The 18,362-nt window shown below is 35.7% G+C and overlaps 1 protein-coding gene across 2 annotated transcripts; it reads right to left on the reverse strand.

The window, feature by feature from the left end:
- Window positions 1-598: 598 nt before the first annotated feature.
- Window positions 599-15,000, reverse strand: LOC114718404 (PTI1-like tyrosine-protein kinase 3). Of its 2 annotated transcripts, XR_003737817.1 has the most exons (9): window positions 14,877-15,000; window positions 13,428-13,609; window positions 11,822-12,078; window positions 11,594-11,720; window positions 2,746-3,019; window positions 2,425-2,557; window positions 1,325-1,411; window positions 884-1,244; window positions 599-769 (listed from the first exon to the last, which is right to left on the reverse strand). XR_003737817.1 is itself a non-coding variant. In XM_028903696.1 (8 exons), exons 2-8 carry the CDS (start codon window positions 13,513-13,515, stop codon window positions 1,125-1,127), a joined length of 1,086 nt encoding a protein of 361 aa, XP_028759529.1. In that variant the 5' UTR covers window positions 13,516-13,609; window positions 14,877-15,000; the 3' UTR covers window positions 599-1,124. The 2 variants fall into 2 exon arrangements, 1 of the variants encoding a protein (XP_028759529.1); XM_028903696.1 differs by having other exon boundaries at window positions 599-1,244.
- Between the last annotated feature and the right edge of the window lie 3,362 nt (window positions 15,001-18,362).

Below are 18,362 nucleotides of genomic sequence, written 5' to 3' on the forward strand. Positions count from 1 at the left end.
CATTTTTATCAAAACAATCGAAAATTATTCTTTTCAGAGAAAAAGCTTCCTAATTATTCTACTTCATTAGAAATTCTAACTTAATATTAATTTATCTCAAGTGAATATTCGTGGTCATGGTGATCATTGTATATTTTGTGTTACGTTGTACCACCCTAAAGGCCATCATCATATTTCAATTTTAAGGGGGAATGAACTCCAGAATAAAAATGTCTCTTGTCCCTCAATAAAAATAATAGGAGGCAATAATTATTAGAAAATAATTTCAAAAGTATAATAAATATTATATACAAGTGTGTATTTACATATACCTGTTTACCAAAGTGATTTTATCAAAAATCGCATTTTCACGTCAACTTTTCAATTTAAACAAACCATCTGAAGAAAGGGAAACATAAACGACTGACGCCGATTGTTTCATTTCTGACTTGTACACTTTTTTTGGTTTTCTTTAGCTTTAATAATTATTTTTTCCCAATTTTTAATTAAAAATCAACGTTACTTGACATCCTACTTTATTTAAAATAAAATAATTACAATTTGATAGAAAATAAAAAATTTTGGAAATAAATAGAAAATAAAATCCAGAACGCTCAAATTAAATGGATATACATATGCGGGACAAAAAATTTTATTAAATTCTGATTATTGCAGACATACGGACCCCAATAGTCAGCAATATACACTTCGAAGGAGGAATGAAACACTCGACCAATGATGCCAGAATAGTGCCGGCTTCTTCTAGCAGACATTGAACATCCCTCAAAGGCTTAAAAAAAAAAAAAATTACAACATGATAATAATTGATATAAAGAAGGGGTAGATCATCCTTGAATGAAAAGGATATCAAAATTCAGAGACGATACTACCACAAAACCCAAACCTGTTCTTGGCATTATGGATCTATAAGCGTCTGGGTTCATGATTAGGAGAAGTACATGGAAATCTGGCAAAGATGTGAAACAGGTCAATCCAAACCTAAAAATTCAAGCTCATGGAAAATATATATATATATATATATATATTGCAGCATCTGATGTAATCACAAGGTAGTTGGAATCAAACTGTGCACAAGAGCAGAGAACACCAAGAGGAGAGATGGCATTTGCAAAAGCTTCTTTGCTTCAAGATTCTTGGGCAGGAGCAGGAGGCTTCAGAAGTGGTTGAAGGGCTTTAACAACGATGCTCATATTTGGCCTAAACTCGGATTCGTATTGCACGCACAGTGCTGCAACAGCGGCAAGCTGCATAGGCAAAATTAATAAGCATGGTCAACTCTTTACCAACAGATAGAAGCCAGGGTTTGTGTGAGAGAGAGAGAGACCTTAGCAACCCCTTTGGGGGGATATTCACCCTTCAATTTGGGGTCTACACATTGTTTAACTTTATCTTCACTAAGTCTTGGCGTAGCCTGCAGAAAAATGTCTTCGTCAACACTAGGACATCAGACTCAAAACTACCAACAAATATAACAGCGAAGTGGCTTCCTTCTTTCCCCGTTTTCGGAGAAAAAGGGGCTAATCAAAGACAAGCTTTAGTATGCTCAAACATGTTCATTTAAAAGTTCAGGAAACCCAGGCTTTCATTAATAACATTAGCTTCATTTATTAACAAGTAAAACTCGTGTAACATTATAAATATAACAGATACTTACTTGCATGCACACCGTAAAAATTAAATTAGGAAAATAAATCTATTAGTCTTTAATTTTAACTCAATTGTAGCTTAGTCCTTAAATTTTAATTTGTACAATTCAGTTCTCATAGTTTTGACTTGGTTAAAACTCGGTTTTGAAACTCACTACTACTCAGTTCTTATAGTTTTAACCATTTAAAGCTTCATTCCTTAAGTTTCATGAAATATATAATTTTATTTTCTAAAATATGAGGACTAATATTTTAAATAGCTAAATTATAAGGACTAAGTAGTATCAAATCAAAGTTTAGGGAATAAGTTACAATCAAGTCAAGATTATAGAAACTGAGTTACACTGGGTTGAAGTTTAAGGACAGAATTACAATCGAGTCAAAACTACATGGATAAAGAGATTAATTTTCCCATTGAATTAATAACAAAGTAACAAATTATGACCGCTTGCGTGATTCATGTGTATGTATATATCAAAAATTCTTTTATATCATACATACATGCATACACAGACACGCAAAAATACAAATAAATAATACTTTATCAATAGTCAAACAATCTGAGAACTTAAGGCAAGGATAAAACCTTCAAGGTTAGCTTGTCGAACTAAATTATACATAATGATATGCTGATCAAGCTCATTTTGTTTAACAAATGACTTTTTTACCCAAGTTTAAAATATGAATTAAACTTTCAATAAGCCAAGTCCAATGAGTTTATGGTTATGAGAATATGAAGAGAAAAAAGATGGGATATATGTTCTGGAAGTTCACTCACCCATGTAACAAGACTTTGCTGTCCACGAGGCATTGTATGATCAACAGGTTTTCTTCCTGTGAGAAGCTCAAGAAGAACAACACCAAAACTGTAGACATCACTTTTTTGTGTCAATTGGCCAGTCATTGCATATCTGTAATTTTGACAGGACAACAGGTGCTAAGAACCCATAAAACAAAATAGACCACAATATAGTAATAGACACATGGTACTAAAACACCTAACAATTTGTTCTTTTAATACATCGCACACATCCAGGAATCCAATGACATGCTGGCAATACTCATATAAAAGAAAAATCTTGCGGGTTTAGTAATTTACTCTGGGGCATGATAACCAAATGTTCCCAAAACTCGAGTAGAATGAAGGCGTGCAGCCATGTCAGGGGCCTGATTGGAAAGGTTAAAATCAGCTATCTTTGCTTTGTAATCTTCAAAAATAAGTACATTGCTCGATCTGATATCTCTATGTATAATCGATGGTTGAACTTTCTCATGCAAATATTCCAATCCTTTTGCTGCATCTACTGCAATTCTAACTCGCTGCATCCAGTCAAGAGTTGGCCCAGGTTGTGCCCCTTGAACTCCCTTTCTACCTGTATCACACAAATTATCAAAATCATCCAAATAATTTCTTATACATAGTAAGAATTTCGAAGCTTTGAGGAGAATGCACTGATCTAATTTCAAATAAGGGCACATATGCTTATTTATAGTGGATATAATAACAAGTGAAGCTAACTGTGAATCACTAGTTATTATTACAAGAAAAAACACCTATCAACTATCTAAATTAATTACACATATCAACCATTTCATTGACCCCGGATTCCAACTTTGTTTATTTTTTGTAATTTTTGATAAAAAGGCAATCAATCTCCACATGTTGTCTGGTCATAACGAATAGGTTTTATCGCAATATTGATAGCAGAAATGTTGCCATGATACCAATATGTACTTCCACAGTGATTCCAAGTTCTCCAAGAAGTCTTATCAACCAAATTCTTATACAAACACCTTGTGAAAAGGGCCCTAAAATCCTCTTCAGTACTACTCGTAAACACAACAGATTGTTTTTTCACTTCTCCACCTTACTTGATCCCAACATAAAAATATGCAATAACTAGGTTGATCTCCTATCAGTAACTGAACTGACATAAAGTGAATACCCTCGCCAAGGGTCATTTTCAAACATCTATGATTTAGTAAACAGCATCTGCACGTTCTAGATTTGTCTTGTTCATAAATTAGTTCACCCACTTACTAAAAAGTTGATGACAAGTCAAGTATACGAGTGGTAAATTTATTTAGCAACCTGCAATAATGCATCCCAATGTCCATTGGAGCATTTTCAATTTTCCATTCGACGTTGTAGTTAGGAATGTCTACCAAATCGCAACTTTCCATTCCCATTTCCCCAAGTAAATCCAAAATGTACTTTATACGAGATACAACAATGCCTTTTTGGATCTGAAAACCTTCACAGGGACAACAGCGGCAATGAGCCAAATCCGCTAAGTGAGGTTGGCCCCACTGGCCACACAAATCACACAATGCCATTGGTTTCTATCAACAACAAACTCTTTTGATATATCATTCACCAAGAGATCCCATTTGATAGCCTCCTTAAGTGTTCTTCTTGGTCTCCCTCTATCCATTCATTGGATCAGAAAGCCTCTGTTATGTAATCATAATACATGTAACTTAAGTAAGGGTAGATGGGTCATTAGACAAGGACTCTTAGGTTCCGTATGTTAGTGACAGATAGTTAGTTAGTTATATTTCTCTTTTCCGTTTTCCTTCTATAAAAGGATGGTTCAGGACTAAATCAATTGTAATGTGCATTGTTAATGAAGTCAGGATTATCCTCATCTCTCTCTGTTCCTCGTTTTCTCCTACCTCTCTGTTCTCTCCTATCCTTCTACTCTCTCCTATTCTTCTTAATTCTCTTTTTCTCCCTCTTTCTGCATTTCTGATTACAAAAACGTACCAAGTGGCATCAGAGCCACTGTTTCTCGGACCATGCGGTGTACCTGATAGTTTATGGTTCAAACTTGATCGAAGGCTATGGATGAGAGACTCCAGGTCGTGGAATGGCAATTAGGCACTGTCACTGCTCTGCAAGAATCAGTCTTTCATATGTCAACATAACTCCAGACGACGGCACGGAATTTAGAAGAGGTGACAACAACACTGCAAAACTCGGATAACTAGCACACAAAGCATTGCGCACACGAAAATGGGAACGGACGACAACGAGCAACCCAGTTCACCAAGATGGAGTTCCCAAGATTTTCACGTGGCGACGTTCTGTCGTGGATCTTGAAGTGTGAACGGTTTTTTGAGTTGGACGAAACCCTTGCCGATGCCAAGGTCAAGATTGCTAGTTTACATCTCGACGACCGCGCATTTCAATGGCATTTGGCATACGAGAAGCGATGGAATGGAAACACGCCACCTTGGGAGGAATATGTCCAACTTGTCAAGGATTGCTTTGGCCATCTTATGAATCTCCGATAGGCGATTTGCTGAAACTAAAACATCTGGGGACACTTGCCGAATTCAACGAAGACTTTGACTTGGTTTCGATCAAAGTGGGCCTGAATGAAGAGAAACTAGTAGACGCGTATCTCAACCTTATCAAGGAAGAATTGGCAAGCCTCCGCGTATGTTCAAGCCACACACCCTGAGTAAAGCCAAAAGTCTTGCCAGAATGCAAGAAATGACCTTGGAGCGCCAGCAGGGGAAGAAACCGTATCTTGATCGAGGTGTCAAGTCTATAACGCCCCTCAACTCGGTGGTACCACCTAATCGCTACACATCGACACCTAACCGAGAAGCGCTGGCAATTGCTGGGTCCCAAACTAAAGACAAGAATGCCCTAACCGCTACCAAGCCTCAATCTTTCAATATTAAAAACACCTCGACACCCCCCAAAATGCTGACTGCCGAGGAAGAAGCTGACCATAGACAAAGGAACTTGTGCTTCTATTGTCACGGGAAGTTTTCCAAAGACCACAAGTGTCCCCAACGTCAACGCCTCCAGCTGCATTTCATTGAAACTGGAACCGAGACAGACCCTATAGTTGACCAAGAATTGGACAACGGGGATGATGAAGAAGAGGAGATTCTGAGGATTTCACCACATGCTATAAGTGGAATTGACGATGTGGATTCCATGCGACTTCAAGGCCATGTCGAGAAGAAGCCTATACAGATACTAATAGATAACGGGAGTACTCATGACTTCCTAGATTTGTCTTTTGCTCAACATGTAGGTTGGAAATCTGATTCTGCGTATTATGCCAGTGTACAGGTTGCTGGGGGAAAGAAACTCAAGGTTCATGGCATCTGGAGAGGATTCAAATGGCGAATGTAGGGGCTAGAATTTACATTTGACTTCAGAATCCTCGACCTCAACACTTATGATATGGTCTTAGGAGTCAAATGGTTAAAGAGCATCAGGAACGCTTTTTGGGATTATGAAAGGATGATTATGTACTTTTGGAAGAATAGACAGATCTACAAACTACAAGCTAGCCCTCCAAACCCTTGGAAGGTTGTTCCTATAGAAAAAGCTGAAGTGCGAGGAATCGAGAAGTTCAGCTTCCATCTCAGTCCTTATCAATTCAGAGTAGAAATGGACAATACGTCTTTTCCAAGAATGCTTGATCCCAAGGGAAAGACCTTGCCAGACAGCCAGTTACTCCGATGGAAAGACTGGTGTCTCCTTGAGCTTCTTGAGTAGTAGTAGTCTTCGAGTTCTGGATCAGGGTCTTCTTGGTTAGGATCCTGGGATTCCCCTGCAAGGAATGGGAGTTGTGGCTGGAAACTTGGCTGAGGGAGATAGAGTCCTTCAGATTCCTTCTTCAATTAATTCAAATACGAGACAAGGAGTTCGAATGTTTTTCTATTTCTGATGTTGATGATAGTTCCTCTGTTTCTATTAAAAGTGTTCTGGGTGATTTTCAGGATGTTTTTCGTGAACCCAAGACCCTGCTGCCACTAAGAGAGGGTCATAACCATCCTATTATCCTACAAGAAGGCATTGACCCCATTAGTATAAAACCTTCTAGGTACCCGTCAGCACAGAAGGATGTTATCGAGCAGTTAGTGAATGAGTTACTACCAATGGGAGTTGTACAGGACAGCTCCTCTCCCTTTTTAGCACCTATAGTGCTGGTTAAAAAAAAGGATGAATCATGGCGCCTGTGCATCGACTACCGGGCCCTAAACAAGCGAACTGTGAAGAACCAGTACCCAATTCCTCTTGTAGAAGACTTATTTGATGAGCTTAGTACAGCAAGGTGGTTCACTAAGCTTGATCTTAGGGCTGGCTATCACCAAATCAGAATAGAACCACAAGATGTGTACAAGACAGCATTTAAAACTCATTCAGGGCACTATGAGTGGCTAGTTATGCCATTTGGCTTAACAAATGCTCCTGCCGCATTTCAAGGGGCTATGAACACCATTTTTAGACCCTACTTACGTAAATTTGTCTTGGTATTTTTTGATGATATACTGATATATAGTTCTACCCTTGCAGATCACAAATCTCACTTGAAGGTAGTGCTACAAATCTTAAGGGATAATCAATATTACGTAAAGGAGGATAAGTGCACGTTTGCTGCCACATAAGTGGAGTACTTGGGACATATCATTGTCCAGGGAGTAGTTTCCATTGATCCTAAAAAGATTCAAGCAATAAAGGAGTGGCCTGAACCTACAAATGTGAAGCAATTAAGAGGGTTCCTCAGGTTGGCAGGATATTACAGGCGGTTTATAAAAGACTATGACACCATTGCTAGCCCCTCAAGAACTTATTAAAAAAGAATGGGTTCCTGTGGTCATCCGAATGTAGTCAAGCTTTCCAGCAACCCAAAGATAATCTCACTTCCGCTCCAGTGCTTGCTCTGCCTGATTTTTGTAAGGATTTTGTGGTAGAAGCTGATGCATGTGGCTTAGGCATTGGGGCGATGCTCATGCAGCAAGGTCAGCCTCTTGCTTATTTCAGTAAGGGTTTTGTCCCTAAAACACCAAAACCCTTCGGTCTATGAGAAGGAATTAATGGCAGTAGTCATGGCTGTCCTACAATGGCACCAATACTTGGAAAGGAGAAGGTTTATTATTAAGACTGACCAACAAAGCCTCAAATGTTTACTCGGTCAGCAACTCAACACCCCTTTCCAACGATTTTGGGTAGCTAAACTTGCTGGATTTGACTACAAAATCCATTACAAAAAGGGGAATGATAACACAGCAACAGATGCTCTTTCTAGAATGCCAAGACACCAATTATTGCAAATGGCATTTGACACTTCTTCCCCTGAACTTCTGAATAAAATTAAAGCTAGTTGGGATCAAGATGATGTTGTTTCAACCATTAAACAAAGGGTTCAACATCAAGATGGCCATTGGAGTCATTTTTCACGGGATGGTGACTTATTAAGGAGGAAAGGCAAGCTGGTTATAAGGGCAGATCCGGCTCTACAACAACAAATTCTTGAATGGATGCATACTAGTCCACAAGGAGGACGTTTTGGTATTCAAGCTACCTACGAACGAGTTAAAAGCCTCTTTTGGTGGAAGAAAATGATCCATGATATTACAGATTTTATTAAACAGTGTGACACTTGTGCACCGTGTAAGTATGAGACTACTGCTTCTCCCGGATTATTACAGCCATTGCCTATTCCTAGTAGGATTTGGCAAAGTATTGCAATGGACTTCATTGATAGGCTTCCTAAATCTCATGGGAAGGATGCGATATGGGTCATTATTGATAGAATGAGTAAATATGCTCATTTTATCCCCCTCTCTCATCCTTATTCTGCATCTACCCTGGCTCAATTATTCATGGACCATGTGTTTAAATTACATGGAGCTCCAGCAAAAATCATTAGTGATCGGGACCCTATCTTTGTAAGCAATTTTTGGAAGAAGTTTCTAAGAGTGATGGGGGTAGACCAGAAATTATCTTCCTCTTACCATCCTCAAACTGATGGTCAGTCTGAAGTTCTTAATCGCTGTTTGGAGACCTACTTGAGATGTATGACTTGGGAGAAACCCAAGGATTGGAGCCGTTGGTTATCTCAGGTTGGGTGGTGGTATAACACCAACTTCCACTCTTCTATGAAGGCTTCTCCTTATGAATTGCTATACGGTCAGAAGCCCCCAATTCACTCCCCCTACCTGCCTCATAATTCTGTTCTTGAAGCAGTTAACCGAAGTTTTTCTGCTAGGGAAGAGATGATTTCTATTCTTAAACACCACCTACATCAGGCTCATGAAGCAGAAGGCTGACTCTCATAGGATTGACAGAGAATTTGCTATAGGACAGTGGATTTTCTTAAAATTGCAACCCTACAGACAAATTTCTACAGCCTCTAGGAGCTCCCAAAAATTAGCACCCAGGTATTTTGGACCTTATCAGGTCTTAGAGAGGGTTGGGAAGGTGGCCTACAAGCTGAATCTCCCTCCAAACACCAGAATACATTCTGTTTTCCATGTTTCCCTACTTAAGCTCTGTCCTGACCCCACAGACAAGCCTAGGCACCCACCAACCGATTTCCCTGAACTCCCTACAGTTCAGGAACCTGAGCAAATTTTAAATAAAAGGGTGGGCAGACGGAGACAGCGACCACTTACTGAGGTTCTAGTCCAGTGGAAGGAGAAACCTAATGAAGAAGCATCCTGGGTGCCCCTTTCAATTTCAACAGCAGTTTCCTAACTTTGTAATTTAAGATCCTTGAGGGCAAGGATCTTTTGAAGGGGGGGCATTGTTATGTAATCATAATATGTGTAACTTAAGTAAGGGTAGATGGGTCATTAGACAAGGACTCTTAGGTTCCGTATGTTAGTGACAGATAGTTAGTTATATTTCTCTTTTCCGTTTTCCTTCTATAACAGGATAGTTCAGGACTAAATCATTTGTAATGTGCATTGTTAATGAAGTCGGGATTATCCCCATCTCTCTTTGTTCCTCGTTTTCTCCTACCTCTCTGTTCTCTCCTATCCTTCTACTCTCTCCTATTCTTCTTAATTCTCTCTTTCTCCCTCTTTCTGTGTTTCTGATTACAGAAATGTACCAGCCTCCATCCCCAAAAAATACCTCCCCCCAAATCTTTAGTTCCAAATCCCAACCCAGAACATACTTTAGTCTTCTTATTTCATCAATTTAATCAATTGTCATAACAATGTCATCAAAAGACACAATCAAAGAAGAAATGTTAACATCATCTCATAACAATGTCATCGAAAGGCACAACCAAGTAGTTTAAAACTGTTTCAGAACAAGGGTAGTGAATTGCTTGAAAATCTTTGCGGTCTTTGCTTCTCTCGCATGAGGTAAACCAAGCCTGAAAATCTTGTATTATTATCAAAGGTAATGAAACATCTAGTCCCATATAAAGTAAAGTAAATTGAAGGGAAAGGGTGTGCCATTGTGCATATGGTAGAAAGTTCGGTATGCTTGGCAAGTTGGCATACTTCACACTGGAAAAGAATAGTACTTGTTTTCGCATAATCTTGAATATACTCATTTCATGAACAGGTTGGAGTGCCCTAGTCATCCAAAAGATAAAGATTAAGAAAAGAAAAGAAAGGCAGAAAAGAAAGTTGGGTACCCTAATTTATGGTACTTATACAGTGTTTGGTTGGGAGTTTTTTGAGGAGAGGGGAGGGGAAAGGAGATGGTAAGGCTATTTGTTTCAAAATAATGGAGGTGAGAGGAGGGGAGAATCTGTCTTTTTCTGCTCCCCTCCCCTCCTATACCCCCCCCCAAAAAAAAAAAAAAAAAGAAATTGCGGTTTTTATGGAGGGGAGAGCAATTATTTCTCAATCATGACAAAATGACCCATAATACTTTTTGCATATCCCAGTGTTAACCTCGAGTTAAAACACTTTTTATCGTTTTTCTCTAGCAGCTCAGTTTCGTGTGTCTATGTTGGGTCGCCTCTTCGTCACCTCCAGCAATTGGTCCTACAACCATCGTTGCCTCTCATTGTAATCAGTTGTATCCCATGGTTGGGAACTCGGAACAATTGTGCTGTTAGTCAATATCAATTGCCCACTGATGATGCTTTGGAAAACTTCTACCGTTTGTTGCAAAGATCTGGTCACGACTTATGATGCTTACTAGTTCATATATGCGCAGGAGGTGTAGATTTTTTGGTTGATAAAATATAGATTATTTTATCCTATTATTTTATTTCAAATATATATACATTTGATAAAAATATTTTATCAAAACAAGAACAAACATTCATTTATATTTCACAAGTATAATTATAAAACATAATTTTGGATACATGTAACAAAAAACTTTAGATTTTGGAAACTACCAATAATAATGAATGGAGGGTCATATTTTAGCGGGGTAAAATATTTTAAAAGGCATATTAAAATTAATGAGATAATGTATTAAAATTAATAAAATTATCCTTTAAAATGCATATAAAAATATTTTTATCATATATAAGTAAGGTAACAAGCTTTAAAGATTCTGACTAATTACTAAAATTAATATGCAAATTAAAACACGCCCTTAATGCCATAGACACGGTTTTACTAAGGAGTAGTATTAGCAACATGAACCATTTAGTCCACAATTTCAGCTTCATACTTTATCATTGATAATTCCCTTAACTCATCCAAAACCCAAAATAGACAATCAATAAATTAAAATTTAGCAACAAGAATGAGATCGTTAGAAAGCTTGCTGATAGACAACAAAGTGCAAAGTAAGCTGGATAAAATCAATACATATCTGATAGTTATTTCTCCACTTATTTTTGGCGTCCCAAAACCAGCCAAGGCTCAATCAAAACCACCACGGGTCTATGTTTTCCGTTGGTTACATTTTGGACCTTTGGTAAGATTAGGCCTCAAGGCTCTAATACCACGTAGAAAGTTTAAAGTTTGACAACAACAAATAGATGTAAATTTCAAAGAAGGCCATAATAATACACATGCCTATGTGAAGTGGCTATCCAAATAAATGAAGCTTACTACCAAGCACTAGCTATATTACAGGAACCCTATAAACTACGTAAATCATATATTTCAATCAATTAAAACTTAAATGGTGAGACTCAACTGGATGATAAAAATATAATAAATCTATGATGCTAACAAATACTCATTATGAGATGACAAATGATACATACCATGCAATATGTCATGAAGTGAGCCCATAGTTGCAAACTCATATGCCAATACACGCATATTTCCCTCAACACAGTAACCATGCAACTCAACAAAATTCTCGTGCCTCAATCTTGATACCATGGAAACCTATAATAAGGAACATTAGATATGAAGGCTAACAATAACAAACTTACAATAATCATAACGAAGCCATTAAAAGGGGAAAAATCATTAATGGTAACTTATACCTGGGTCAAAAAATCAACATTTGATTGGTCATCAGAAGAAACATCAAGCTTTTTGACAGCAACAGCTTTTCCATTATTTAAGGTTCCATAATACACTCTTCCATAAGATCCTTCCCCAATCAAAGCCTTTGACCCAAAGTTGTCAGTCTTTTCCTTTAGCTCCTCTAAAGATAATGCTGGCACTTCAATAGGTGGTGGTGCAGACTTTGGTGCTTCATGTTTGACGGGAGCTGACATTCTTGAGTCTCTTTGGTCATCTAAAATGCATAAAATATGTGATGAATCTTTACAAGGAAAAAAGCCTGCTATCATAGATGTTGGTACTGAGCCTGCTGCTTTTTCTAATATGATCATTATCTCCTAAATCATACGGTCATCTATTGCTCATTATTCCAGTTTACTGTGTCCAGGATTATAGGAGCTTCCCAGGGGATTAGATCAGAGCTGGTTCCCTCTATTCCTCTATATATGTAGTCTTCCACATATCAATAAAAATTAGAGCTGTTATGCACATATTATTTCACGGAATCAGAGCTTAGGATACTGGCTCAACAATGTCATTCAAGGAAGCTCTAACAAACCAGTCACGGGTCTTCAATGTCGATGGTGGAAACAATCATCCACCATCGTCCCAAGGAGGCTCACCAGGACATTGTTCTAAGACGCATGGAGGAAACCATGCTGTGAATCAATCACCACAGCATGGGACGCTTGTTTCCCTAGATCAGATCTTATTCTCTCTATTCCTCTAAATATGTAAAAATATGTAATCTCCCCAATATCAATGAAAATCAGAGCTGTTATGCACATATTATTTCAACAGATACTGAGCTCTGCAGACAAAAAAGACTTGGACTGACCAGTGATGTATATAATTCAGTGAAGAAGGTAAGGGGATTAGAAGAGAAGAAAAACCTAAATGCTAAAAGAATCCAGGATACTTTTTAATTTAATATTCTATTGAACATGACTTCTTTTAAGAGCAATAAGCAATATCAGAAAATTCAATTCAAAATAATGTGATATTAAGGGGGAAAAAACTCATCCAAACAAAAGAATGATATCCTACATGATTGCTAATTATTTTAGAACAACTTTTCAAAAGAAACTTCAAAATAAAGTGCCGTGAGAGACCGCAATATGTGCTTGTTAGAATCATTTAACAAGTGCTGTTATCAATGTTTGAGACACAGTTTGTGTTTGATGTATCTTTCAGAGCAACAAGTGCCTGTAACTGTCAAATTATCGAAAAGGGCATGAACAAATCTGAATTTGTAAATAAGGGTAATTACGGTAAATGATAATAGAGTGGCAACACTGCTATCTTGGGGGGGGAAAAATACTATTACTCAAAAGTCAATATCATTGAGTTAAAGGTACTGTACAAGCTCTAAAGAATTATTTATGTCCATGCTACCACATCTTTGTTTTACAAACATATACAACTACCCTTAATCAAGTGTAGCATATACAACTAATAGAATTGAAACGCTTTGATAGGCAAAAGCCATTAGCCGTTCTGTTCTGGAATTACCCTCCATTTTTCCATTCCTTCCACCACATAAACTGTTAAAGTAGTTACACAGTGAGGTCTACAGAAACATACCTTCGCCATAAGGGCTCTTTAGGTGCTCACTTTCATGTGGTGGGTATGAGTCTTCCACGTGACGACTACAACAAAGCCACCGACGCATCCTTGTCCTCTTCCTCAAATGTAATTTGTCTTTAGAAATTGTATTCCCAAGGCAAACAAGGTCACAAGGAAGAGAAGCATGTGCCTACAGAAGGCTGAGAGCAAACAAACAGGCAACAAGATGCATAAATGCCATTGAATTATAAATAAATAACCAATCAATCTTGGAGACTCACTAGAGAACTGAAAATTCATCAAGAATAATACATCCACTAACAATAAGAAAAGGGTTACACTCTATGAAGTATCTACTCCTTAATCATAATTGCTTCATAAATGTAATATTTAATGATGAAGATTGTCTGCTATATATAATATTTAGAAGATGAGTCATAATAGGAACAAACACGGCCTAAAAACTGCATGCTTGAGATGGCTTTGACTTTTAAAAAAGGATGATCTACACAGTTCACGCCCTTCACTTGTTCTACCACATACATAATAAAGATTGTAATGTTTACAAAGAACACACGTCCCTTTATGAATTCCATGTCCGTCATCCCATGTTAAGGTTATGTTATAACTTTCAAAGTGTCTAAATGTAGAATTGAAAAGGTAGGGAGGGTCTAATGCCCCAAAAAGTTCATACCAGAATGCAATTATCTTGTGCAATCTGATATTATCAACTAATCCATATTTAAACATTGTCAGGCGCAAATAGGAAATAGATCCCCAGTGTGGGTTTTTCCATTTATGAGACCCTCGACCGTGCTTGAAAGATATCAACTCCAACTCACCATCCACCATAAATCATACTAGAATGCACAATGAGATATGCATAGACTAACTCAAAATCCTACATTGACTAACATCATTCGTCATTCAAAGAATTCCAGATAGAGATAGAGGACAAAGGAATTGAAAAAAGTTGAACTTCACAACATAAAAACCTTCTTACAGAAAAAATCTGTCAAAAGATGAATTTTCTCGTCAGACATTTACAACCCAGATGACTAATTAAATGCAGAAAAACGTCATAAATAGTTATCGCAAATGATGACGATGAGAAGGTTGTCAGCCATCCATCAACAGGGAAAACAGAAAATTGAAAACAAACTATAGACGAAACCACAACAAGGAAACAGATTGCTGGCCAAAAAAAAAAAAAGCCGTCCAAGTATAAAAAAGATTCCAAAGCCACACGCACAGGCACGCCGATTGAAGAAACCAACTTTAGCTTAAAGACATTCAGGCAGTAAATGAACAAACCAAAATATGAAAGAAAAACGAAGAACAATGTGGTGGAAAACGGGAAAAAAGGAATGGAATGAAAAGAGAAAAGAAATAACCGCTTGGGGAACTGAAAACAGCCCTAGAGCATAACCAAAAATTATAGAATTACAAGACAGAAATGGAAAATACCTTTCGTCCCTCCTTTCCCTCTCTAGGGACTGCACAGTGGATATAGGATGATTGCTAGAGAGAATAATGATAGAAAGAGATGAGTTTGAGCGCGTTTGGTTTGGGCTGGCTTTTGAGGCGTGAGGAAGAGAGACAACGCAGCAACGCCGAGAGCTAACTGGGCAAGAGGGCATTAATAACTAACGGATAATAATGTAACTGGAAAACAACTATGTTCCCCCCCCCCCCCCTATAGTTTATTTATTTTTAGGGAGAATTAGAAAAAAAAACCAGTTAAAATTATTTTTTAAAAAAGAAATATTTAAATGTAAATTTAAAATACCATATTATCCCTATCCAAACTTCTGACATTTTCTCCTATATTTTTTTTCCTGTATTTTGTTTTTAAAATTAATTCAAATTAACAAATTTCACTAAATTAAATTTGATTTCTCTTAAAGTTTACAATCTGCGTAAAAATCAATTTAATAAATATGCAAACATTGTTAATTCATATAAAAATTAAATTTTTATTTTCGTTATAAAAAATTAAAAGTTTCTTTTTAAAACCTTCACAGACTTTAATTGAAAATAAAAATTATATAATTTTATTAAAATTTAGATTATTATATAATTTATCATATACACGATTTTAAAAATTCAAAGAAAATTTGTATAATTTTTTTTATTTTATAAGAAATTTATTTCAGATTTAAAAATAAAAAAATTCATGTAATTTTGAGAAATTTAAGAAACATCCTATCAAATCATGGTGATCAAAAAAATTGGTAAAATTTGGTTAAAAGAGTAACATTTTCTTTTTAAAAAAAACAAGTATCCTTATTTATGAGGAGATAGATGGTATAAGAAAATAATACAATAATTAGAATAAAGAGGATTGTAAAAGCGGAATAATATGTGATGGAGGGAGAGTGCAAGTGAAAAATTGTAATTAAATCTTTTCAAAATAGTTTTTTAACAGTGTTAATGACTTGGATTAGAGTGTCTATGTAATTAAAGCAAAATTGCAAAACAAAATAGTGGTTAGAATATTTTACTCTATATTTTATAACAAATTTTGAAAATGTTATAAGTAGAAGTAATCGTTTAGGTCCCTATTTGATCGAGCATTTCAACAACTAAAAAGTAGTTTATAGGTGTAATAAGTCAGTTTCCAAATTTGGAAGCTGTTTAGAACAGATTTTGGCTAATCTGACTTATAGGCCAAAAGCTACTTTTTTAGACACAATTACAAAAACACATAAAACTTTCTTATAACTCATGCAAAAATATCTTTTTGGAATCAAAAGACATTTTTGGCCTTATTTTTATGTTATTCTTATGCTTGTCTCTACATATTTCTTATGCTTCCCAATCAATTTTTAGTCATTCACTTTTAATATTCTCTTTAAGTGAAAATAATTTTTAACAGTTTTTATAATATTCTTAATTTTTAATGTTATTTTTCATTTTATATTTATGTAAATTGTGCAAAGTATATCATCTAATTAATTATGTAATATTATTTAGTTCAAAAATTTTCACATTATTATGATTTCTAATTTAGATATATTTTATTCATTAAATCTAACTTCATACTATCATAATAATTTAAAATTATTATATTTTGTAAATTCATATTTTAAATTATTTTTCATTATTTAATAGTTGTTATACCCATTTTGATCATTATACAAACGAATTTACTTATTAATCATAATCTGAACAATTTTTATACTTTACAAACTAACTTTTATGTAAGGTTCCAAACATAAATCACATTGTCTAACGTAACTTTTATCAAATCTAACTTTTCTAAAAGTTATACGGAAAATAAGTTATCTTTGCTACCGCCAAATGGACCCTAAATTGGATAGAAATGACCAATTAGACTAAATTTGGAACTAGTTTAGAAAGTTTAAGACTTTCTTCTTGATCGATTACCTTAACTAGTCTAAAAAGAAGCTTTTTCTTTTTCCATATGCATTTTTCTTTCCCTAACACCCTTTTTAAATACTTGAAAAGGTAATGCGATATCAATTGAACATGCCAAAAATTTCCAATTGTAATTAATAATTTCAATTTTCCAACAATTTAATATTCTCAATTTTGGATTTTTGGCTTGGATATAAGGGTATTCATGGGTAGGGCTAGGTAGGACATGTGTCACATCCTGAAAATTTTATCTGGACATAAGAATTTAAAAATTCAAATGAAGGCCAATATAAAAAGTAGACAAAGGGATAAAATAACTTTTGATGTGAAACCACAATAGGGTCCGGGCTGGCATTTTCAGAATTATTGGTTTAGGAAGGACAAAACAGAAAAATTTGGAAAAAATTATAGAAAATTTTCAGAAAATAGTAAAAAGGTAAATTATAGATTTTGGAACCTTGATGAAGGCCCTAAAAATGAAATTGGTGCAAAAAGAAATTATTACAAATTTCTCGAATGTGGAGATTTTTCAAGAAAACAGTGAAAAATTGAAGAAAATAATTATTTTAAATAGTGAGAGGTCTCAATAATTTCAGAAAAAATATGAATTAATTATCTAAATATTTATGAGAATTTATAAAATTAGTTTTAGGCCTTGAAAATACAGGAATTAATTTTGGAGAATTTATTCTCCCACAGTTTTACTGATAGAGGCCTAATCAAGAAAAATTCAAAATAAATAGTTAGAGGTGGAAACAAAATTCTAAAAATTTTCAAATTATATCCTTATGTGAAAAAAGAGGATTTTTCATGGAGAGAAATGTATTTTCAGAGGTCTAGAAAAATTATGAAATATTACAAGTGAATAGTAACTGATAAAACTTCAAAGTAGTTTGGGATTGTGATTTTGTTTGTGGCCCATCCTAAACCATAAGTGGTTCCCACATCGGGCGAGGAAAAGGCCCCATTTCATGCAAAATCTGGACCCTTAATTAAATTGGAATTTAATCCAATTTTCATACAAATATATTGGAATATTCTAGGACTTGAACACTTGGCATGATTTGAACCTTTTCAAATCTTGATGGCAACCAAGTGCCCCTCTTTGGCGGCACTCTTATACGTCGAAATGAGGGGGAGGTGACAGATTTGTTGGTCTATAAATACCCCCAAAATACCCAAAAATAGGTAGAAAATTGGTAAAACAAGGGGAGGTGCTGCCAAAAGTTTTCTTGAGCTAAAACTGAATTAGATAAGTGCATTTGGATAGGAAATCATTAAGCTTTAGTCAAGAATTCACCAAGGTATGTCTAAGCTTTATTATGGTTAAGATTAAAGCTTGTTTTGGTTAGGTATTTGAATTGAAATTTAAGGGGGAAATGCTGTTTAAATTTAGCCAGCATGCTTGGACTTTAGGAAAGGATAGAAACCTTAAATATAAAGTGGAATAAGCATGTTTAAGTGGTATTTGGATTGATTTTTGGAAGAAAACCAACTTAGGTTTTCTTATGCAGCAATTCGGCCAAGTGAAAATGTTGGGGCAAGAGTTTGTTTTAACTTGATTTGATGATT

Source organism: Neltuma alba, unplaced genomic scaffold (assembly GCF_004799145.2).
Source record: "Neltuma alba isolate B1F8T4 unplaced genomic scaffold, ASM479914v2 tig00011849_pilon, whole genome shotgun sequence".
Lineage (NCBI taxonomy): Eukaryota > Viridiplantae > Streptophyta > Magnoliopsida > Fabales > Fabaceae > Neltuma > Neltuma alba.